At 41.8% G+C, this 25,332-nt stretch overlaps 1 protein-coding gene across 7 annotated transcripts in view; it reads right to left on the reverse strand.

The window, feature by feature from the left end:
* Window positions 1-267: 267 nt before the first annotated feature.
* Window positions 268-25,332, reverse strand: part of ccdc117 (coiled-coil domain containing 117) — a 43,792-nt gene continuing 18,727 nt past the window's right edge. For 3 of the 7 annotated variants that reach the window (XM_052032207.1, XM_052032208.1, XM_052032206.1), the window contains exon 6: window positions 23,864-24,658. In XM_052032207.1, the coding sequence (XP_051888167.1) occupies window positions 24,451-24,658 (208 nt within the window). In that variant the 3' untranslated portion in view covers window positions 23,864-24,450. Of the gene's footprint in view, window positions 704-23,863; window positions 24,659-25,332 lie in introns of those variants that run through there. The other 4 variants (XM_052032202.1, XM_052032209.1, XM_052032205.1 and 1 more) reach the window with 2 other exon arrangements.

The following is a 25,332-nucleotide window of genomic DNA, read 5'->3' on the forward strand; positions in this document are numbered from 1 at the left end:
CCACAATAGTGGAGCACAGGAAATCCTGGATGTGCAAGAGACCAGGATCGGAGGAAAGCAGAGATCAGAGGACTATAGGGCAGGAGTTAGGGAGCGGCAAGCTGGCAGATGGATTTGAAGACAATGATGCAAGGATTTCCATCAAAGGATTCAAAAACATCAGTATTCCACTGCTCTTTAACAGGCCAATTAAAACAACAAATACCATGTAATTAATTGTTCTAATCGGTCGACAGCCCTGCCAGGGGAACTTTTATTTCTGCATGAAGAGCCAGAGCAAACCTGATCAAAAATAGAAGAAAGCTATTTCTATGTCAAAAGCACTGAGATTGTCTCAAAAGAGGTCCCAATGAGGACATGGTCCTTGGGTGATTGGGCAGATAGTCAGTACCTTCAGTAGTTCAGTAACATCGTGGTGCTACTCATCAACTCTCCCATTTATTGCAAACCCAATTTTATTTTTTTCGGTCTTTAGGAACGAGAGGTCAAACAGCAGCAAGGAGAACAGTTTTCACTGGAGAAAGGAAAGGCTCTGGCTGCCCTGGAGGACAGGCTGATCCAGGTAATTCCATCCATTCTCCAACTCTGGGTTATTTCTCAATTTCACGAGTGATGTGGTGTTTCAAGACAGAGAGTAGATTATGATTTTAAACACTGTCGCACAGACAACTTCTTCTGGGATTGGCCTGAGTTCTTGAAAATGCTGTAAAAAAAAGAAAGAGCTTGCAATTATCTGACACCTTTCATGATCTCGCAAAGTTCTTTTGCAAAGTAATCAGTGTTGTAATGTAGATAAGCTGGTAGCCCAGGTCCCACAAACAACGAGCAATTTGGCAATGAGCAAAGCACCTGCTTTCATTGTCACAGGTTGATGTATAAATATTGATCAGGATACTGGGAGAACCTCCCTGTTCTTTGCTTTCACACACATCTGAGGAGTTTAACTTCTCATCTGAAAGATGACACTTTCACAAGGTGCAGCACTGGGAGTGTCTGCAATGATCTGGTGCACAAGTCTGTGGAGTGAAGTCTGAACCCATGACCTGCTGATTCATGCTTGCGTGCTGCTGGTATTGTTTTAACTTCTCCTGTAATTCTGTTTTTCCCCAAATATATTGTGTGTTTTTTTTAAACAAAGCCATTCACTAGCAACTGACAACTCGTCCTATCGAGCTGCTGGACTCACTGGCCATTGAGACCAATCGAATCCATCTCTGTGGTTTGCCACGTGTCAGAGTTGGAGAGTGTTGGAAGTTGGGTTCTTTATAGGGAAGCCAGTTGTGTCAGCTTTAAGCAAGCCCACAGTGGACAGTGGATTATCATCACCCCGATAATCAAGGGAATGAGACACACTATGTAAATTGGGCTCTGGTACAAAAGCCCAAAACCAGTATCAGTAATTTTCATTCTAGTGGGGGGTGGGAGTGAGATGGATTCATGGTGTGGACAGATAGCTTGCTGCTTGTCATATGCTCCAGAAAATCTCCACACCTGAGAAAATTAAACCAAACCTTGTCAGGATTTCTAGATGTTTTACAATATAGTTTCATATATTTATTTGTATATTTATATATTTCATAATTATATTTACCTAATTCCCATCCACAAAAAATGAGTATGTCACGTACTGTGGTACTCAAACACGGGCACTGAGCTGTGTCTATGGAGTGTGAACTTGGGTGAATTAAGATGACTTCATTTTAAGTATTTGTTTATAAAGAATATCTAACAGTTAAGACTAGAGCCCTAGAGTAATACAGCATGGAAACAGGCCCTTCAGCCCAACTCGTCCATACTGACCGCAATACCCATCCAAGCTAGTCCTATTGGCCTGCATTTGGCCCATATCCCGCTAAACTTTTCCTATCCATGTACCTGTCCAACTGTCTTTTAAATGTTGTTATTGTACCTGCCTCAACCACTTCCTCGGGCAGCTCATTGCATGTACGCAGCACCCTCTGCATAAAGTTGTCCCTTTTAAATCTTTCCCCTCTCACCTATGCCCTCTAGTTTTTGATTCCCTTTCGGTGAGAAAAGGACTATGTGCATTTGCCCTACCTATGCCCCACATAGTTTTATCCTGCAGTTTTCATTTGCAGCGGTAACAGTTAATTAGGTCGCCAGCTAGAACTGGATGCTGATTACGATTGGCTGATTGTGGTGCCTGGGAATATAAATCCATAGGTTCTGCTGGGGCACAGTGAGTTTTAACAGGGTGTGCTGTGTCATGGAGTGTGGCCTCTGGTGAATCAAGGGCAATGACTGGCCACTTCCGGTGCCATGTTGGAATTCCAGGATCCTTCCCGAGCCCTGGACGACCAAAGGTGCAGGAAGAGCTCAAGCTCTAGGTTTTGCAGCTTATGCAACAACTGAGCTCCCTGCACTTTTGTGGATAACACAGTTCAAGAGAGTGCTGCTGGCAGAGGGGTGAAGGGCGATTGAGACGCAAACAAGAATTTCTCCTGTTCCAAGTACCTTTGGCAGCGAGGGTTCCCTTTTGGGAGCATAGCCAGAGCCAAGACCACAGCACTATGGGTGGCTCAATTGTGCAGGGAAGGAGGAGATAGGTTGAGAGAGTTGGGATTCGATGCTGAGAGGGGCAGACAGGAGTTTCCCTGCTCACAGATTGATTCCAGGATGCCTCCGGTGTCAGGGTCAAGGACATCACTGAACGACTGCAGAAAGTTCAGGAGGAAGAGGGTGAACAGCTAGAGTTGTGCTTCATGTCAGTACCCAACAATACATCATCGAGGGGCAAAGAGAGAGAGAAGGAATTCAGTATTGAGAGACAGGATCAGACATAACTGCATTGAATGGTGAAGCAGAATGGATGGGTTGTGTGGCCTATTCCTGCTCCTATTTTTCAATGTTTCTAAAATGCAATGAGATCTTTCCTACAGGGATATTTGAGGGAGTTAAGAAAGAGATCAAAAGCAGGACCTCAAAGTTGGTCATCTCTAGCTGACTTGTGTGCCATGCACAGTGAGTACAGATAAATGTGTAGCTGGAGGGTGGTTTTACATTCCTGGGGCACTGCCGTTCTGAGGTAAGTGAGACGTGCACAGTCTGGGTAGGTTGCACCTCTGCAGAGCTGGGACCAGTAGGTTCAGGGGCAGGTCCAGTCATGCTGTCAGGGAGGGTTTAAATTAGCTTGGCAGGGGTAGGGAGCTGTTGAAAAATTGCCAGACGGAAGAAAAGCAGAACTGGAAATGCAAGGAAGAAAACTAACGGGAGAGTTTGAAAGGCAGAGAAGGCAGAAGGTAGGAAATAGACCAAAAGGGTTTGGGTGTGTACACCTAAATGCAAGGCATATATTGACTAAGGTAGATGAACTGAGGCACCTATAGGCATTTGCAAGCATGATATTGTCAGCTATTACAGAAACAGCTTGAAGAAAGACAGGACTGACGGGTTAATGTTTCTGAATGTAGGGTTTTCAGATGAGGGGGTAGGGTAGCGATACTGGCTAAAGAAATATTCACAACTGAGAGAGATCAGTGAACGAGGCTACATGTATTGAACTAAGGAACAGTAAAACAGCAATCACACAGTTGTGGGTGTACTGTAGCCCTGTGTATGGTCAGAAGGAGACAGAAGAACAGATCAAAGTAAAGTTCAGACAAGTGCAAAAACACTAGGGCAGGAATAGTGAGAGATTTCAATTACCCAAGTATTAACTGTGTTATAGTCAATGTGAAAGGTTGAGGGAACAGAATTCCCAAATTGCACTCTGGAGAAGTTTATTTTATCCAATATGCAGGAAACGTAACGATAGGGTGGGAGGTAATTCTGATGTGGTTTTGGGTTATAAAGCTGGGCAGGTGGAAGGAGAGTTCAGAGTACTTTTGGGACAGTGATCAAAATTCAGTTAGATTTAGCTTGGTTATGGTAGAGAACAAATAAGAAAAAAAAGAGTAAAGGTTCTAAATTGTGCTAAGGTCAGTTTTATTAGACTTACGAGTGATTTAACAAGAGTGGAAAGCAGATACTTGAAAGTTAATTAATGTCAAGGCAACAGGAGACATTTACGAAGTAGATTCAAGGATTTCAAAGTACTTGGTTCTCACAAAGAAATAGGATGGGGTTACCAAGGGTGCTCAGGGGTAAGATGAGGCAAAAAAAAAGTAGGCTGATGTCAGACACTCAGAGCTGAACACAGCAGAAATCTTGGAAGATGATGTGGAAGGGTGGGTTAGTAAGTTTGCTGATGATAAAGGTTGGTGGTGTTATGGATAGTGTAGAAGGTTTGCTGTAGATTACAACAGGATATTGATAGAATGCAGACCTGGGCTGAGAGGTGGCAGAAGGAGTTCAACCGGAAAAGTGTGAAGTGATGCACTTCGGGAGATCGAATTTGAAGGCAGAATACAAGGTTAATGGCAGGATTCTTAGCAGTGTGGAGGAACAGAGGGATCTTGGGGTCCAGGTCCATAGATCCCTCAAGGTCACCGCGCAGATCTATAGGGTTGTTAAGAAGGCGTATGGAGTGTTGGCCTTCGTTAGTCGGGGTATTGAGTTCAAGAGCTGCAAGGTGATGTTGCAGCTCTATGGAACTCTGGTTAGACCACACTTGGAGTATTGTGTTCAGTCTGGTCGCTTCATTATAGGAAGGATGTGGAAGCTTTAGAGAGGGTACAGAGGAGATTTACCAGGATGTTGCCTGGACTGGAGAGCATGTCTTATGAGGATAGGCTGAGTGAGCTAGGGCTTTTCTCTTTGGAAAGAAGGATGAGACGTGACTTGACAGAGGTGTACAAGATGATGAGAGGCATAGATCAAGTGGACAGTCAGAGACTTTTTCCCAGGGCAACAATGGCTAACATGAGGGGACATAATTTTAACGTGATTGGAGGAAGGTATAAGGGAGATGTTAGGGTAAGTTTTCTTACACAGAGAGTGGTGGGTGCGTAGAACGCACTGCCGGCAGGGATTGTGGGGGCAGATACATTAGGGACATAAAAGAGACTTAGATAGACACATGAATGATAGAGATGTGGGAGGGAGGGTTAGATAGATCTTAGAGCAGGATAAAAATGTTGGCACAACATTGTGGGCCGAAGGGCCTGTAGGGAAGCAAAGAGAGAGTATGAAGAATTAAGATCAAAGATGGCAGGAACGTTATATCAGAACAAGTTGGGGACCAGCTGGAAAGCAGCTTGGTAATGGTGGGAATCTAGACCTGCCCGACAGGGAGGTAGAGGCAGAAACCTTCACCACAGTTAAACTGTATTTGGATGTGTACTTGAAGAGTTGTGACTTGTAGGACCTGGGGGGTTAAGTTGCTGCTTAGTATTAATTAGCCTCTACCAAAAAAATCACAAGGAATTAAGGAAAATATAAGGGCTGGTTGTAATAACCCTTTTGTCTCACTCACCCCAGTCAGTTAGTCTCCTGACAGTCAAGGGGGTTACTTTCTGACTCAGTGATGGGAAAATCATATACAGCATCCCTGGGAGATAGACGCGAGCCCAGTGTGGTGCTGAATATGCTGCCAGACTGAGCCATCCAGGCCTGGAATAGTGTAAATGGTTCCTGTGTCATCTGTTGTACAGAATCACAGTGAGGACAGCAGGTTGCAGAGTTCACCAATGCAGGACTCTGGGAGTGGAGAGGATCACACACGACAGCAGCAGCTTCTGGAGAAGGGCACCGAGTTACGAACAGTCCAAAGGAACATGGCCAAGTGGAAGGATGAGACTGTCTGCAAGCTCGCCCACAAGTTAGAGGAAGAAGTGAATGAAAAAGATGAAAAGTATGTGACATCACTTTAAATGTGGGCAAAAACAGTTTTACACAATATAAATATAAGAAACGGGAGCAGGAGTACAGGAATTTGCAGCTCAAGCCTACTCTGCCATTCAATAAGATCATGGTAATCCAAACTTGGTCTCAACACCACTTTCCCATTCTCTCGACTCCCTCTAGTTTACGTGTCTAGCAATCTCAACCTTGAGCATACACAATGGTTTCATCTCCACAGTCCTCGGGGGCAGAGAATTCCAAAGAGTCATAACCCTCAGAGAGAAGAAATTCTCCTCAATGGTTGACCTTTTTCCTAAAACTATGTTTCCCTAGTTCTGCGTTACATCCTCTCAACATTCACCCCATCCATCCATCTCAGAATATGATATTCAATAAGATCACCTCTCATTCTATATATGGCCACCCTGCTCAACCTCTTCATTTATAAACCCTTTTCTGCACTGCCTCCAAAGCAATTATAGAAACATAGTGACCAAAACTGTACATGGAACTCCAGGTGCGGTTTCACCACTACTTTGGAAAGTTGCATCAAAACTTCCCTACTTTTATACTCTATACCTCTACGTGCCGAACCTGTGTGCCAATTCTTTTTGTTTTGTGCACTATACCTTCAGATCCCTTTATGTTGCAATATTTGTTGTCTCACTCCATGTAAATAATAATTTGCTTTTCCATTCTTCCTCCCAAAGTGGGCAATGGCACATTTTCTCACTTTAGATTCCATCTGTCAACTTCTTGCCCATTCACTATCTGTATTCCTTTGCAGATTCTTTGGGCTGCCCTCAACTTGCCAACCTCCCTTTATTTACCTTGTCAGCAAATTTAGCCACAGTACACTTGGTCCCCTCATTTAAGTCATCAGTAGAGATTATAAACAGTTGTGGAACAGGACCAGCCTCTGACTGGATTCTTATTTTGTGCAGTAACCCTTTATTTGGCACCTGATTGAATGCCTTCCAGAAATCCAGATACTCCACATCTACTGGTTCCCTCCATCCACCCCATTTGTTACATCTTCAGAGAACTCTAGCAAATTTGTCAAACATGAGTTCCCTTTTATAAAACCATGTTGACTTTGCTTGGTTGCCTTGAGTTATGGAGTCATGCAGCATGGCAACAGGTCCACACAAGAGACAGCAGATGCTGGAATCTGGAGCAAAGAGCTTAAATTGCTGGAGGAACTCGGTGGGTCAAGCAGCATCTTTGGAGAGAAAGGAATAGTAAGTGTTTCGGGTCAGGACCCTGCATTTTCCTGAATTCCTTTCAGCAGTTTGTTTTTTGATCATGGAAACAGGCCCTTGAGCCCACTATGTCTATGCTATCAAGTCCATTTACACTAATCATACACTGGCTAAGTTATTTTTTGACTCTCCCTACATTCACATTAACCTGACCTAAATTCGACCACTCGCCTTTAAGGAACAATTTACATTGGCCGATTAAGCTACCAACCTGCACGTCTTTGGAAAGTGGAAGGAAACTAGAGCATCTTGGGGAAACCCACGTGGTCACGGAGAACGTGCAGGTCCACCATACTTGCTGCATCAAATATTTTAATTTGATACCACTCTCAACTTCCTTAGTTAGTCACAGATGGTGCAGCCTTCTCATTCAGCTTTTCCTTCTCTCTCTTTGCTGATATTTATGACACTTCTTCTTAAATCTGCCACTTTAGTCTATTTTCTACTTTGGTCTATTTTCCCAGTCCATTTAGGTTAACTCTGCCTGCATACAACTGTAATTGACTTTATGTTTAGGACCCTAACTTCAGACCCAAGTTCCTCACCCTCAAACTGACTGAAATTCTACCATGTTATGATCAGTTTTTCCTAAGGGATCCTTTACTATGTCTCATTAAGTAATGCCAGATCTAAAACAGCTTGCTCACTGCTTGGTTCGACAACATGTTGCTATAAGAAATCATCTTGAACACATCCCATGAATATCTTCAGGACTACCCTTGTCCATTTGATTTGGCCAATCAACATGATATCTAAAATCATCCATGATTATAGTCAGTCATACACCATAGAAAACAGCCTTCAGCCCACTGAGTCCTCACCTTTTATGAAATTTCTCCTTAAATATCTGCCACTGATCTACTTTAGGCCATTTAAGGCAGCTGTGCCTTCATGTTATTGTACATGTATCTAATTTTATTCCCTCCACATTCCTGTCAACTCCCCACAGATTCTGTCCTTCACCTACACATACAATGGCCAGTTAACCTGCCAAACCACATGCCTTTGCAATGCAGGAGGAAACAGGAGCATCCATGTGAAACCCATGCAATTACAGGGGGAACATGCAAATGCCACACAGACAGCACCTGGAGTTAGGATCGAATCTGAGTCACTGAAGCTGCAAAGTGGCAGCTCTATTAGCTGCACCATTTACTCCTGCTTCTTGCTGCACCCTTTTACAAGCCCTTGTTATTTCTTGATTTATGCAACGTCCAATATTATAGCTACTTAATTCATCACTCAACTGAATTATACCAAGGTTTGTGAAGAAACCAGCCAGTCCTAGTTCCATGACTTAGTTGTGTTGCACAGCTAGAATCTGGGATCACTTTCTATACTAATGAAGGAGGATTTGTTTGTGTGTGTGTGTGTGTGCATGTGCGCACGCATGCACACTTATGTGCAAGAGGACATGGAGGCAGATAGCACAAAGGTGGAGCCAGGAAGACAGAGGGTGAAGGTGGAGGCAGTTGCTGGCTTGATCTGCCTATTATCCTTAAACACCAATCCCCTCACCACCACCCCCCCCCCCCCCAGTCCACTCATCACCTCTAGCCTCTGACCCATCACTCCTTCCCCACTTTATACTGGCTATTTCTCCTCTCCACTGTCCTGATGCAGGGTTTTGAAATGAAACATCGCCCATCCCTTTACCTTCACAGATGCTGCTTGACCCACTGAGTTCTTCTGGCAGATTGGTTGTTGCTCCAGATGCCAGCATCTGCAGTCTCTTGTGTCCTTGACTTACGATACATCCAATGTGCAGTATTAAACCAGCACTGCAATTGTCCATGCCAAAGCATCCCATAGCAACACCAACTACCATCTAATTTCCCCTTTATTATTATTCTCATTCCCTCCTTTCGAGGTCTCACCTTGATTAATGCAATTTGTCACTGGAACTACAGGCAGAGCACTGGAATGGTGGACATGGTGCTGAGTGGAAACTATTATTAAATGACAGATTTGTGAGGTAACACAGCAAGACTCAGGAATTCTTAAAAGAAGTTAAGGAGTAATATAGTGTATAAAAGAATTAGAGAAACTTGATTCTGTACATTATCTGAAGTGGGACAATGGCTGTAGAAGTAGATATCAGGAATAATAGGTAAAGCACAAACTCAGGAATAACTTGAGGAAACACTGCTCAATGAAAGCAACATTGATGAATGAATGATACACCACGACAGATAATGTAGTAAAACCTGTGGAACAACTCAAAGGACATCCAAATTCCAGGATGGTGTAGACCTGGGATGCTTTGAGATGTACTCTGGTATTCCACTTAGCGCTACCCTACAGAGCACTGATCTGTCACCGCACATTTTTACTAAAAAGTACTGGAAAACAAAAAATTGTCAAAACCAAATGTGTCCACACAGTTTGCTAAACATGGCCACATTGTTCACATTCATTTGGCCAACGAGTGCTCATTTCTTGTGCAACACTTTCAGTTAACCCTAAAAAGAAATGAACAGTGTGTGGTGTCCATTCTTATATTTATGAATATTCACTGGTCACCACCTTGGTTCTTTTCTGTGGCGTTCAAACAGAAAGGGAGGCTTCTGTTTATATAATTTTCTAAGGTGACTTACATTCAATTAAATACTCTTAGAGTACAATCCCTGTTAAATGTAGGAAACATTGCAGCTAATTTATATGAAGCAAGTCAGCCAATTTGCATGGACTGATTTGATAATGAGTAGATAATGTTATTATAATTAGTCAGGGGATAAATAATGAAGATAAAAATTCCCTCCCCTTTATCAAATGTTGCTACGTGATGCATTACAGCCACCTGTCTTTTAGATACAACCTTGGTTGAAGGTCATATCTAAAAGACAGCTAACAGTACAGGAATCCTTCAGCACAGCACTGGAGTATCAAGTCTTTGCAGGGGTCTTCACCCCAATCTCTGATTAAGCGATACAGTTGCTGCCACTAAGCCAGGGCTAACACCAGAAGTTGGTGCAGGAGACTGGCTAATGTGGCTAGCTTGCCTTCCGTGGAATGACCAATGGAGACAGGCTGCTATTGAGAGATAACAACCCTCTAGGATGTGGGAGAATTCTCCCCTTTCGAGGCCACATGAAAAGTACAAGTGTAATTATTCACCAAAAGGGGCACTTTTGTAATCAGAACTGAAATTCAATGACCTGGATACCAGACCACTGAGGAATTCAGCAGGCCTACTGCTTTAAATGAAAGACATATTTTCTGCAGACAACAGTGTTTTGCATTATGCTTGGCAAGCTGTTAATTTGTTCTACTACTTTTCCTTGTTCTATAGCTACATTTTGAATTTGTATTCTGCCTATTCAACATTTTCCTTTCTTCCTCTAACCACCTACCTCTGCCGGGCCAACCATGGAAAAAAATCCAAGTTATTGACAGAAAGCTACCGAGGGCTAACCCTGCCATGTTGGAATGGGACACTTGGATCCCATGACCTCACCTCCAGTCCATCATTTTCTCATTCACTACACATTTGCAAAATCAGGCTTTGCATTCAAGATTTTTTTTTTGAAAAGCCTTCTCTAGCCTTTTATGAACTAACTCAACTTTTTACTGTGAGGGAGTTTGAATAGACCGGTAAAGGCTGAAAGTTAGAGGAATTCACAATCCTGTTTCTGACTTTCTTTTGAAATGTATCTCTTACTCTACTCTTCTTGATCACAATTAGAGACTGGATTGCATACAGCAGTAGATTAGTGGAAATAAAAACAGAAAATGCTGGAAACACTCAGCAGATCAGGCAGTATCTGTGGAAAGAAGAAATGGAGTTAACATTTCAGGTCTGAGACCATTCGTGAGAATCAAGTTCTGACAAAGGGTCTCAGACATGAAATGTTAACTCTGTTTCTTCTTTCCAGATACTATCTGACCTGCTGAGTATTTCGGCTGTTCAGCATCTGCAGTTTTGTTTTAAAACAGTAGATTGGTGGGTTCTGCCTCAGCTGTATTAGTGCCACTGTATTACCAACTGTTTGGCAGCAACAGGGAGATTCATGGTATTTAAGTTCCTTATGGGGAAGCAACCTGGTACCCATTTACCTTTTTAAGAACCCCAAATGGAAGATATCTTTCAATAATTTTTTTGCTTTGGAAGTGTTGTTATGAATGGACAGTCAAACAGTGTGCCTGATTTCTCTCAAGCTATGAGAGAAGTCATGCTTCAATCTGCCAAGACTGATGATCTCCAGGAATGATGAGGTCCCAATTACTAAATATACAATGGTTCTCATCAATGGATGGATTACAGCAATGTAATGTTTTAAAAAATGAAATAATGTCTGCAGTTGATCAGATTTTCTTCTGCTAGTAAGCCAACTCCTCTTACTTCTGGATTTCATTGCTCCTCAGCATTCTATTACATTAACACTAATGGCACATTAAGATAGGAGATGCTGAAACATTCAGCTGTTTTACTTCTTTAAACCAACCACTGTTCCACCCAAAGAGAAAACATCACCTACATAAACAGGCAAAGCCATTTAGGACTGTAGAAAAACTATTCATAGTCTGGGACTTTATGCTACTTCTTGCTCATAAGAGAACAGTTATCACCTTCCACTGGCTTCCCACCCCAATTTTAACTTCTATTAATTATCATGGGCAACTAATCCCTCATGTTAGACACATCCTTGCCAGAGTTGAATTTCACCCCCACATCTTTCCTCTCTCTAGTCCCTCCTAATAGCCAATGTACAACCTCCACTCTTAAAAGTCCAGTAACACCCTTCCTTATTAATGTGACATCTATATTCAACCCAGCATGGAACTTTGGTCATTAAATCCAGTTTCTTCATTTCTCATTGACACCGAATCCGAAGTCACTTCTGTTCATTAATACTACATCCACTATTATGAGCTCTCACCAGGTAATACTAAATCCAGTTATTATTTGCCACCACTCCTGCCCTACTACCAGCCCCAGACATCCTCATCAATTAGTAATACATTCTTAGCAGTCTGTCTAGTAATAATTCCTTACTCTCGTTGGTCACTAGTCATCCACCTTCTCCAAACTCTTAGCCATTCAGTGATTGTACCAAATTCTAGCACCTTTGAGGAAATTGTGCCCTTTGTCAAGTCAGAACCAAATGGTACAAAGCAGACAGTGAATACAGATTTCAAATCCAAATTCTCAGCATTGGAAAAGATAGGAATGGTGCTTATCACATTGAGAAATACCAACACTGATTTCTCCAACTGAATCCATTTTCTCTGGGCTGCTGTGGCTGTGCTGAAAACATGTAGGTTTTTTTACACATTTTCCCTTTTTAGATGCCTCTCTGGATCCCAGAGCATGGCCGAACAGCCTTCCCCTGGCCTTTCTCAGTGCCAACCTGTACGCCAGTATTGGTATGGAACAGGATGGGACCTAATCTCTCAGTAACCTTGTTGTTCCACTTTCTCCACCTATGTGGAGAGTTGATACATTGAAAATACAGCAAACTACAAAACAGTTCTACTCAGGGTATAACCATTGCAATTAACAACTGGTATTAAAGGAAGAACAGCATGTTTTTAGTGGATTTTCATTTCCTTCCATTGCTTTTTAAATAAAACATCCTAGAACATTTAATAGGAACGCTACCAGACAAGATGTGCATGGAATGCACTACCTGGGGTGGTGGTGGAGGCAGATACATTGGACAGGTTCAAGAGTTTGTTGGATAGGCCACAGGGAGGAATGTGAGATAGAGGGATATGCGGGAGGAAAGGTTTAGATAGTGTGAGGGTGGTTTGATGGACGGCACAACATGGTGGGCCGAAGGGCCTGTTTTGTGCTGTATTTCTCTATGGTTCTTAAGATAATGACACCACAGGAGGAGCCATTAGGATAGATGGTCAAAAACAAAAAAGGTTTTAACAAGTACCTTAAGAGGAAGAAAAGGAAGGCAAAGCTCAAGGGAGGGGGTTTCAGCTTAGGCAGTTGAAGACATGGCTACAAATGGCAACTTAAAGGAGGAATGCTTGAGAGGCAAGAAATGGACAAATGCAGATATAACAAAAGGCTGTTGGGCTGGAGGAGATGAGCAAGATACATGGGATAGCAAAGCTGTAGCAAGATTTAAGAACAATGGGAATTTAAAAAATCAAAGCCTTGTGTAAGTGGGAGTCAGCTCAGTAATAAAAGGATTTAGCAGCAGATGAGTTGAGATATGGATGGAGTTGGCTGACAAATAGTTTGAAGAGACGGTATGGATGTGTGGGCAGACCTCAGAGGTCCATTCAAATATTATGGGCTGTCTGTTCAGCCAGACATTTGAAGCTAATGAAAACAGAAAATGCTGGAAACACGCAGCAGGTCAGACAGGCTGTGTGGAAAGAGAAACAGTTGACTAGGAAAGAGAAAACAAGTTAGTCTTAAATTGCAAGGATGAGGAGGACATGGTTGCTGTGGAGATAGAGTGAGGCCAGGTTTGCCGAGTAGATATCAGAGATGCTCCTTTTGTTTTCCTGTCCCTCCTCCGCCCTCCCTGCAACTAAAACTAACGTTTTTCTCTTTTCCTCATCCGATGAAGGTTCTTCGATCTGAAATGTTATGGCTGATTGCCTTTCCTCAGATTTTGCTTGATCTGCTGAGCGTTTCCAGTGTCTTGTTTTTATTTCAGATTTCCAACATAAGCAGTTCTGATTTTCAGGCTTTTGGAGTTAATAGCCAAGGAATGGAGTTTTGGGCAGGGTTGTCTAATATTGAGGAAATATCTGTTTGTTCAATGCTGGATGGCAGATGATAGCAATAAACCTTTCGTTTGGCCTAGATTTCAAATACAACAGCTGACATGAATCGCACAAATAAGATGATGATATTATTAATGAATATAATAGTGCCCCTGTGTGCAAAGTGTTGGAGGGAGCACATTTTCAACACATTGGGTTTTTAAACATAAGCTGCAGATTTCTAGAAAGTTGGTAAGAATCTTTGATACACAGAATGGCAATATAAGAGATATACCAGGACTAGTCCTGTGAGCCTGTGACAGACTATCTAGTCACATTTAGCAGGTTGACAGACAGTTTCTTTGGGAGGAATGATGTGTAGAGGAAAACAGCAAATTAGTTAACAAGAACATGACTGTAGCACCAGTGACAAAAAAGGTTCAGTATACAAAAACACATGCTGCTTGTCTACAATGGCTCTTGGCCATTGGCAGGTTAGATGCTTATTAAAAGTGAGGTCTTAGAAGGGAAGGCTGTCTGCCTCGTGTATCAGTTGAAGGGAATGAACAGCCACAGGAGAAGAAGAATTGCAGAAAATCAAATAAATATAATTTATTAAGAATAGCAAGTTGAAATGTTTATGGTTGGACTTAACTATCAAGCGTTAGGAGTAATCATTTCTATGGGTCACACTTATCAAACCAGTTTCTTTACCCACATGGGTCTCTTGAAGAAAATTGAACATCACAGAAGATTGAAAACTGGAAACTGAAATCCACCAACTATCATTGGTAAATTTTGTGTACGAGTAGAGTGCAGAGCTGCTCCTGTAGCCATAATTACCTGCAACACCTTCGGGGGTTGGGGGGGGGTGTGGGCAGGCGGGGGTGTAAATGTCCAGCTTGGTTATGTGACAATGACCAATTCTGATTCACCAGCCAGATCCCTGAAAGCTGGCTCGTAAATCAACACCAACACCTGGTTAAACCATCTCCTCTGGCTGAACTGTCAAAGTACTTCGAATGTCACTACAATTCACATTCAAAACTAATCAGTTAAAACTATTAAACATTTAAAAGTGAACACCAAAAAATAAGAAAATACTTAAACAATGAAATGGATTTGCTAACTGAAAAATGCTGTAAGTGATTCTGAAACTCTCCTGTTTTTCCTTCCACTGAAGTGAATGGAGTTGCTGATCTAGCAATGGGTCTAATGTGCAGGTTGAGCACTCAGATTTCCCAGCATAACTGGGAAACAAAGCTGCACCTTTGCCCTTGCCTCAATGTTCCTTAGTAAGCAAAGTTCACATTCATGGGACAACTACTCTGTTAAGATAGAATTCCTTAGAAGTTGTTGGGGAAGCAGTGAAAAAGACCCAAGCATTGACTGTGACAGAAAAAACTGATTGATAGATCCTAATGTGGCAGAGTAAACCTGAATTCTGCAGCACAGTAATGTGTGTGCACTTTCTATTCCTTAAAGGACCACAGTGAAAGTTCACATTTTGCGATCCACTCCCACTCCATCACTGGCTTCCTCTCCAGTAGTCGCTTTGAGACAGCAGAATTTTGGGACATTGAAGCTGCTCCAACACTTGCAAAGTCGTGTGAAGCAGCTCGGGCAGAAAACCTCATCTACCAGGGAACTGGCCTAAAGGATATGAACACTGCACGCTGAGGCAGGCAGCTCATAGAAAAAGATGGTGAGTTGGTTACTTGGTAGTAAAACACTTGGTCAAATTGTTGGCAACCAATAGAATACTGGTCTGGGGAAAAGGCAGCTGTGGACTGCAACACCATGCAAGATCAATGCACAGAAATGACAATACTTGAAACTCTCCACTCCGTTGAATATGTCGAAACACTTTACTCCAGAATCATTGGGACCTGACTGGTGCCAGATCACAGAAGTTGCCCCCTAATTACCTTCCTCTGAGCAGGAGAAGTTAAAGTATAGACACTACCTGGGTTACACAAGTGTTCTGAGAACTGTACTAACCCAAGTTTCTGCGAGTCAGAAACACTGTCTGCTGAGATCACAAAAGGTTAATCAGATACAGATCAGTACAGATCTGTGCTACAGATTCAAAACAATGGCAGACCACAGGAGTTGTTGGACAACAGAATGCTGGACCAGGGAGTTTAAACCCGTCATACCAAGAGGCTTGTCCTGACCAGTCTATGCAAGAGAGTCCAACTAGTCCTCTCCCCACCCCCCTCAAACATCTTACATGGCCCTGTAGATTTTTCTTCATACTTATCCATTCCCTCTTCAATACCTCATTGATTCTGCCTCAGCACATTTCAGATCCTGGTGGTACAACTGCAATGTACCACTAGGATCCAAAATCTGTTGGTGGTACATTTCAGATCCTAACTACTTGCTGCACAAGATTTTTTTTTTAAAAACATATATGCTCCTTTGGTTCTTTTTGTCAATTACCAATTAGGTCTTTTGATTCTTGACTCTTCCACCAATGAGAACAGTTCCCTCCAACTATTATCAGGACACCATCATTTTGAACAACTCTAGTCCCTCAGAGTCTGCCTTGTTCCAAGGAGAACCCCAGCTGCTTCAGTCTGGCCACATAACTAAAGTCTCTCACCCCTGGAATTATTCTCGTAAATCCTATTGCACCCTTGTGCCTTCATATCTTCTCTAGTGTGGCACCCATAACTGGATAAAATATTCAGGTTGTGCCAAACCATTGTTCCATAAAGGGTCATCACAACTTCTTCCTCTTGTACTCCATGCCCCGTGATCATGTATGCTTCTTTTAACCACTTTCTTAACCTGCCCTGCCACTTTCAATGCATACATCATTCAGATGTTCCTGTATCCTTTTCAGGATTGTCTTCCAAATTTATACCATTTCTCCTTATTCTTTCACATGAAATGTAGCACTCTACAGTTTTTGCACAGCTTCATCTGCCACATCGTCTGCCCACTTCACCAGTCTATCTACAGTCTCTTGCTGTCTACGATCCTCAGAGTTCACTCTTTCAGACATATGTGTCCTCTGCAAATATGGAAACTGCTGTGTATACTAAGCAAAAATTGTTAATACATATTAGATAAAGCAGTGATCTTCATACTAATCTCTGGGTAACACTATTCCTTTGCCTGCAGCCTGAAAAATATGTTAACTAATACACTGTTTCCTGTAATAGAGAAAACCTCCTGTTGGCTCCCCCAATCAATCCACATCTCTAGGAGGAACTGATGGGAATGTGGGGAGAATAAAGTTTTTAAAGATGGGATTAGTGTAAATGGGCACTTGGTCATTGCAGACTTGGTGGGCTCTAGGGCCCATTTCCATGCTATTTGATTGTATGACTTGTGTAAATGTCTGCTTATTCTGTCTGACAAAAGTTCCTAAACGTTTCCCCCACTGCCAAGGCTAAACTAACTGGCCAATAGTTTATCATTGTACTCTTTTGAGCAAGAATGTAACATTTGCAATTTTCCATACATGCACACAATCAACCTGTACAGCTGTTTGAAAGATTACGACCAATATCACTGCAAACCTTACTTCTCTCAACAACCTAGGACCAGTCGACTTGTCCACATTATGCAATGCTCAGCGTTAACCAAATAAATGTCATCTTGACTGCTTCAGGACTGTAATGTTCGGCTTCATGCTGCCAACCCTCCCCCATCTCACTTTCCTATCTTTCCCGAACACCTTCCAACCATGAATATTTAGTACCCAATTCTGCCTTTTAAAACAGGTCTCCATTATTGCTGCAACATTGTAATCCCACATGACTATGCTGCAGCTCTCTGATCTTGTTTAATACATTTTGTGCAATCACATACATGCTCTGTACACCTATCTTAGTCTGGCCCTATCCGAAACCTCACTTTTGCTTCAGTTGTTTTATCTCTTCCAATCCTTTGTATACATTTTTCCTACTTTTCAGTCCTACATCCTGGAGCCTATTCTCCTGTCCCATTAAGTCAGATCACAAGCCCCTAACCTTGCTGTCTGCCTCTCCATGAGGACATTGTACCTCAATGGAGCTAGGAACCCCAGTCTAGTTCTGTACTCCATGAATCTAAAGCCCTCCCTTCCAACACACTTCCAACCACACATTCCTCCATCTTATTTCTTAACCCTCTAGTGTGTGTGGCAACTGCAGCATCTGGAGGTTAATACCTTTGAAGCCCTGTTTAAACACTTCTGTTTTGAAAATATACCTTTCCCTCATTATGTTTTGCCCTTGAGTAAGCAAGGTAACATACATCCTGGAGTCATATCTGCTCCCCTAACTATGAAATCCCTTTTAATTATCTTCTGGAGGCCAGTTCTTTCATCATAGACAGCAATACTCATGGACATCTTGTTTGCAAGGTGGGAGGGAAAGATGGATTCACAATTTCCAACTGCTCATTTGACTTGCTGGCAACTATGAGAAATCAACAGTCCATTCCATAATCTGTCCATTAGTTTTATAATTAAAAGCTTTTGTGTGACTCTCCCTTCCAGAACCAAGTGACACCATCATACTTCATGGGAAAAGCAAACCAGAAATGACATTTGTAAATCCTTCATGAGCTATAATGGGCCACAGCCTAGTACCAAGAAAATTTGTCAGCTTGTTCACTTATCCTCTCAGCAGGGTCAACAGGCCAGAGTTTCATTCCAAGCACTGGAGCTACTGATAGAACATGGTCAACAAAGGGTCAGTGCTGTGTTGCATTGGGGAGGAAGAATGGCAGGGTGGGTGTGTCTGCTTAACACGTGTTCAATTCTGTTGAACATCCAAATGCAATCAAATTCTGTCGTACAAGAACTTTTTACTTTGTAAATCTTGACCCGCCCCACCCTAAACACTGTAACCAGCGAGGACTGATGACTCCATGTTCCTCTAGCTAGAGCTGGGGTCGTATGATGAGTTTCCAGTCTGAAGGAAAGGCTAATTCAGATGTGGCAGGCTCTGTAGTGTCTTTTCTTCCTCCTCTCCAGGACCTGCTCAAGAACTAACCAGAAGGGGAGACTAGATCCGGGGAGGAAGCATCATTTCACTCGGCTTGATCCGTTTGCAGAGTGAGATTGCACACAATGCAAAGCCATCTATTATTCTGCCATATGAAGCCATGTCTTGAGCTCAGGCTGGAGTCCATCCTGCTAACATGGAGCAGGTAGTTTGGATCAGGAGCAAAACCACAGTTCTATGAGGAAAGCCAGCTTGAATGCTGTACAGCATAAACTATTTAAATATATTTTAAAGTTGTTATTTATTGCTGAGCTGCTTTCATTCTTTAAGAAACAACACATCTATCCTAAACTTTACAGTTACAGCAAATCAGCCTTGCACTGGATTAACGAAAGCTGTAAAACTCAATTTGCTGTGTTTACACCATGGGATTGAACCAAGAATGGGCAATGATTCATGGAATCCTGGCTGAATTGAATCAGCAGCTATGATAGTTAATAGTATTATATCATTAAATACCCCCAACATCCTAGATAAGCAGAAGCTTATATTGATTGAAAAATTCACCACATCAACATATAAATACAGGGTATACCTGAGCTGGTCAGAGGTTGAGTATTTAGCAATTTACACACCCAAGTCATAGTGATGGAATATTCTCCACTTTTTTTCCCCAACTACTCCAACAATACAACACTCTGGGTCAAAACTGCCTGCTTGACTGACACAACATCCTCCCTCCAAAACTTGCATCTCTCCTTTAAGATCCCCACCTTAAAAGATAACTTTCTTCTAAAAGAAAGCTTTGATCACCTGTAAAAGGTCATGTGACTGGGTGTCAGATTCCTCTGAATTAACTGTGATTATGTTGTGAAATACTTCAGATTATTTAAACTATATTAAATGGTGCTATACAAATTCAAGTTGTTGCATTTGACTACATCTTCTGATAAAGCAGAGGCTATAATGCTGTTAGGTTCAGGTGATCACCCTCAAGTATACTTTGATTAATAAGAATTTAATATGGGTGCTACTGCATCCTATGCACATTCACGTATATTGTGAATAGGCAAAATTGTAATTTCTGTAGATTTTTCTAAAATGTACATAAATATTGAAAATGAATAGTTCCAGCATTTTGGCTGTACCAAAGGTGTTCACATCAAGTAGCAATTACTGGGAGAGATGAACCCTCCAAGAACATTTCTATTTTTAAAGTTGGTGCACGTGTACACGCACACCGGAGTTCCAGTGCTATATTTTAAAGATAACATCTTGTGCATTCATAAACGCCTCAACCTCAGAGTCTAGCTACATTAAAAGGAGCACATTGACCTGTCCCTCAGAGTACAAGCACTAAAGCACTTCAGTCAGGCTAATCACACTTAAAAATAAAACAAACACTAAATGTGAAGACTGAAGTACATTGGGTATTTTTATAGATTCAATCCCAGAAGGTGCACAATAGAGAATGAAGTAATCAGAACACAATGCTGCACTTTACTGATCATTTGGCACTGCCTGAAGACAGATGTCCTCGCATACCAGCACAGTTTACACTAGCATATCCGTTGTGAACAAGATTCACCACTTAATGCAAGCTCTCGATAGCTAATGTCTTTTTCACAAATATTGACTCCTACTTTAACCCAATCCAGTAATTCCATTAAAGCAAATTTAAAATCAACTGAAATGGCATCTTTGATATAGTTTGACAATACATCTTAAAAACTTTTTGAAAAGGGCTGGGTCGACTGGATGAATGACTAGTGCAAGAAATCTATTCACCTACTTTGTTGCAACCCAGAAACTTACACAACACAGCCTTGAGTTACAAACATTAGTAGCCATGTACAAACTTCAGAGAGATCTCTCTTAACATGTCTGCCCTTAGAATTCTGTAGTGACCACAGTAAAACAATTTGTCAAGATCATTTGTTGTAGGCATCAGTTACCAGATGTACCAACATCTGAAGTCAGCCACATAGAACCACATGTAACTGTCCTTATTCTAGTTGATGGACCAATTTATGACATTTTTCTATTAGTTAACTTCAACTAGGTCACTGAGATAAGAGTCACTTTCAAGGACCAACACAGCCGATAAAAAAAAACCGGAATCTCATTTCTACGCATTAAAAATTAATAAATCAAGCCACAAATAAATGCACCTCAACATCTTTGATATGCACCATGCCTTATATAAACAAGGGAAAGCTTACCCACCCATCTACTTTCTCCTCCCTCAAAGGACAGAACGTAGAACCCTGTATTTCTCAGAATCTGGAAGTAGTTACTACTTTAACCAGGTTAATCTTGCGGTGGACCAAGGGAAAGCACGGGAAGAAACATGGAAGGTTATGGCTGAAACAATTATTGAAGAACATCTAGTAGCAAAATACAAACTTGTATGAAAAGAGAAAGCTTGGGATGGAAATTAGCCAACTATTGACAATAAAATATCAATCAGCAACAGTAAAATGGCAGTAACACTTCATGAACACTTCAGTATTTTCCAGTGAGACCAGTCAAATGAGAAATGCCAAAAGAATGAGACACACATTTGAAAGAAAATGTTAAATACACTAATCAAACTTGAGGACAGACCCCTTGGTCTGAATACTTAGAACGAACCTGGCAGAGTCAATATTACACCACGTTAAATAATTAGAAAAGTGGTGTATGTCTTAATGGAATTGAACTCCTTCCAGAAAGCAGGGCAAGAGATGAACATGAAGATTGCATCGCTTTGGTGCCAAATTCCATGCTGATCTCACTTTCATGCAATCCATCTGTGACATTTTTTTCCCTCCCCCACACCCCCTCCCCCCCCCCCCCCCCCCACCCTCCCCAACCTTGGGAGATACATTAGCACCAATAGCCACTACAAGACCATAGGCTCCCACAGCTATCTCAAATACATCTCCTCCCACCCTGCTTCTTGCAAGACTCCATTCTCGCTTTGGTGCATCTATTTTAATGATGATGACCCACTGCATACTGGTTGACAGGCTCTCAACCACGTTCCATTTCCTGCAATTCTACTTGAACCCTCTCTTCACCACTGAGGAAGAATGTTTCCCCGCATTCTCATCCACCAGCCTCCATGTTCAACTGGTCTGCCGTAATTTCCACCACCTTCAATGAGATGCCACCAACATCTTGCCCTCCCCTCCCAGCATTCCAAAGGGAGCTTTCCCTCAGTATCTTGCAGGTTTCCTTTGACCTCCACCGAAATCCATTCCCCTTCTCACAGAACTTTCCCGTGCAGTCCATCATCCACCTGCCTCCATCCCCAAACCCTCCCTAGCTCAGCCTGCCCAGATTTCTTCACCCCTCCTCAGTCCAACAATTACCTTGGGCTCTTGTCTCACTACTCCTCTTTTTACACTGCCATCTCCCCTCTCCACTCAATCCTGATGCACAGTTTCGAGCAAAAACGTCAACAATTCCTTCTCCTCCTCCCCCCATAGATGCTGTTTGAACCACTGAGTTCATCCAGGTTGTTTATAGCTCCAGAATTCCCAATGGTTCAGCATCTGGGAACATTTGCATCTTCCCTCTCCACTCAGCAGGGCCCTGGTTCCTGAAATCCCTTTCAACTTGCTTAGTTCACTAATTTTTTTTGATGTTACGCAGCATTATAAATATGACTTAACATTGGTATTAATAATAGAAATATCCAACGGTCCAAAAATTCTGCCAATCTGGCACCAAAGTCCCTAGTGTGCCATATTCTCAGTTTTCTCGGCATACTGCTTAGGGAATTGCAACATCTTCCCTCCAAGATTCTAAGTTGTTTATCCAGCACAAGTGTATCAAATTACTCTGGCCAATACTACATAGCAAACCAAATCCTGGGTCACCCACACTGCTATAATATAATTCCAGGCTTTACATTGAATTGAAAGAGCAAAACAAAGTGACCAAACTATCTTTCAATGCCCATCTACCTGCCAGAGATGACCAGTCATATACCATGAGGAGCTATGCTGATTCCACCAAGGGGAGGTTGGTCCCCAGCTGATCAGAATTTGCAAGCAACTAGCCCTATCCTTGAATGGTTTTGACAGGCAAGGATCACTGGTATCCAATGTCCAATGTCTTACCGAGATGTAGACCTCATGCAACCAAACTCAGCTCCATACTGAGAGTGTGTGAGCGTATTGAGTCAATTGGTAACTTATTGCAGAAGTGGTTGTTTTCTCTATTTTGCACTTTTTCCAGAAGCAATTTGAGTCTGGGGGGAAATTACTGAGGAAACACACAGAAGCTTAGAATGCAACAAAAATGCAAGAGCTAGAATATCATTGCTGAATCCAAAACTGTAACCAGGGCTTAACCCAGTTTCAGGCAACAAACATTTCAGATCAATATTTTAATAGATATTTGTTTTATGAAAAGCTCATGTGAAATGTGCAAACCTCAAAATAACTTAAAGTGATGCCCTACAAGTTAGCCTGCTTGCTGAACGGTTATAGCAATCCAGGTGTGCCATGGAGGTTGATGTGCTTTGATCACTGGTTGCCAGACAATCCACTGACACAAGGACTGGAAGATTCTGCAAGGATGCAGAACTCTGGAGAATTCAGTGGTGCAACAGAGGTGCACGTTGGATTGACAAAATTCCATTCAGGTGACAGGCACCTAGCCTGGTGGCCAATCTTCCAGTAAGAAAATGCACAAGTGCCTGCAATTTCAGGAGGAGCTGGCTGCAAACCATCAGAAAGTTTTGCCCCAATGATGCAAAGAGGTATTACTTGAAACAGGCTTATTCCTCTTCTTATGTTATTAAAGGATATGGGGTGGATGAATGAGAGGGGGAACACAGGATGGGTGAGGGTGGTGAGATAAGATTAAATGAAAAATTTCAGAAAAATAAGTGGTTTCCAAGACTATTCAAGAACCTCCAAAAAGCTTTACAAAAAAATACAAATGTAGCACCTCAGACGGGACTGCAATTTTCTACAAAGATCAAAACCTTTAAAAATAGAGGAATGAAAAGGGTCTGCCATGAGCAATTCCTAATCCACTGAATAGGGATCCAATCACTGGCTGCCAGCACTATGTCAGGGTGTCTGTGCTCATGCTCAACTCTCCCATAACATTGCTGCCTTAGGAATCATGCATTTAAACTTCTTTTTGTTTATCTCTCCTCCCCAAAACAAGTACATACCGAAAGATTAACAGCTGTGTCACTGGTTTACAAGTAGAGATCTCAAGTACAAGGTTTTTTTTATTCAATTCCCCTCAAGTTTTATTTAGTTTTCTCTCCATTTGTCATAGCGCAAGAAAACCTAGTCTGTATTTTGAGTTCAATACCAAATAAGTTCATAGTTAAAACTTTCAGCCAAGAGTCAAACAATGCTTCAATGTACATCCATATAACATACAAATCTCTTGAACACTCCTTGGAATGCTTCTACCAGTTCCCTATCTCTTCATGTAATACATAGAAAACAAACAGCATTTCAAGAGCATTATAAATTACGGCACTTATTTTCTCAAAACTAACCACAGGTAAATATTTGACAATGGACAGCCTATGGCTGATTATTCCAGATCTCAGATCAGAGATAAATTGGCTGCAATAAGAACAGACTTAAAAATATATGTAGAAAGGATATCCATGTGCAGTCACAGACACAATATAGACTGCAGCAATGACTAGTTTCAGTGTTTGATTTATGCAAGAACAGTGGGGGCATCAAAACCTCAGTGTCACTTAAAATCTTTTAAACTTTAACAAAATACTCCATTCCCAGCTGATGGAGATTCTCTGCAAGTTACAATGCTTTTACCCCACAGATCTGTGCTGCAAGTTGCCTCTAAAGCTCCATGTCCTCTTCAGGTGTGCTGGTTTGATTCATATCACCACACATTAAGGATGAATCCAGTTTTGTGCTCTTGTATAAATCAGGATCACACTGGAGCTCCCTATGCTTGGACTTCCTTTGCTCTGTTAATGCTGCAAGTTTATCTGAAAGAGGCTCACATGGGGGTCTCCACAGAACAAGTTCCATGCATGGACGATTCCTAAGATGATAAAAGGAAAAAAAATAATTAGAGGGCTCGAGGACAACTTTCACGTCAAGTCAAAGCACACCTACACAAAGTGCCATGATTTTAAAAGTGCATCTTTAATCAGAACAGATCTGACAGAAAACAATAAATGGGTAATTTTCAGTTTGGCAAGCTACAATAGAGATTAGTGCTAGGGCCTTGGCTATTTGCAATTTACATTATTACTTGCAGATAAAGGGACCCAGTATATTGTACCCATATCTGCTGATAACATGTCAATTTGATTTGCCCAATCTATAAGAAGAGTAAATTTGTCCACAATTATTGCATTACTCTTGTTACAAGTTCCCTTTCTTCATGAGAATTATTGACCAATGGTTTAGCCACGGTTCGGGAGCCTACGTTCTACACCCACCAATAATTTATTTTCTCATCTCCACCCAAATTGATTCTACATTATGATCTGCTGAGCCAAGATCATTTCTTCCTTCTGGGAAGATGGTTGGCAAAGCAAGTTGTCGGGAGAACACAAATATTTGTAAAATGGGCATGAAGGCAAACAGGAAAAAAAGATGGAATATATTGTGGAAAAACGTTAGGCTATGCACTTTTCTGGCCCTTTACCTCCCACATTAAATTCTCTATCCCACTCCCACCCATCTTTAGCTTTCTGCACTGTTATAAGG

This window comes from Pristis pectinata, chromosome 17, assembly GCF_009764475.1.
Source record: "Pristis pectinata isolate sPriPec2 chromosome 17, sPriPec2.1.pri, whole genome shotgun sequence".
Taxonomy (NCBI): Eukaryota; Metazoa; Chordata; class Chondrichthyes; order Rhinopristiformes; family Pristidae; genus Pristis; species Pristis pectinata.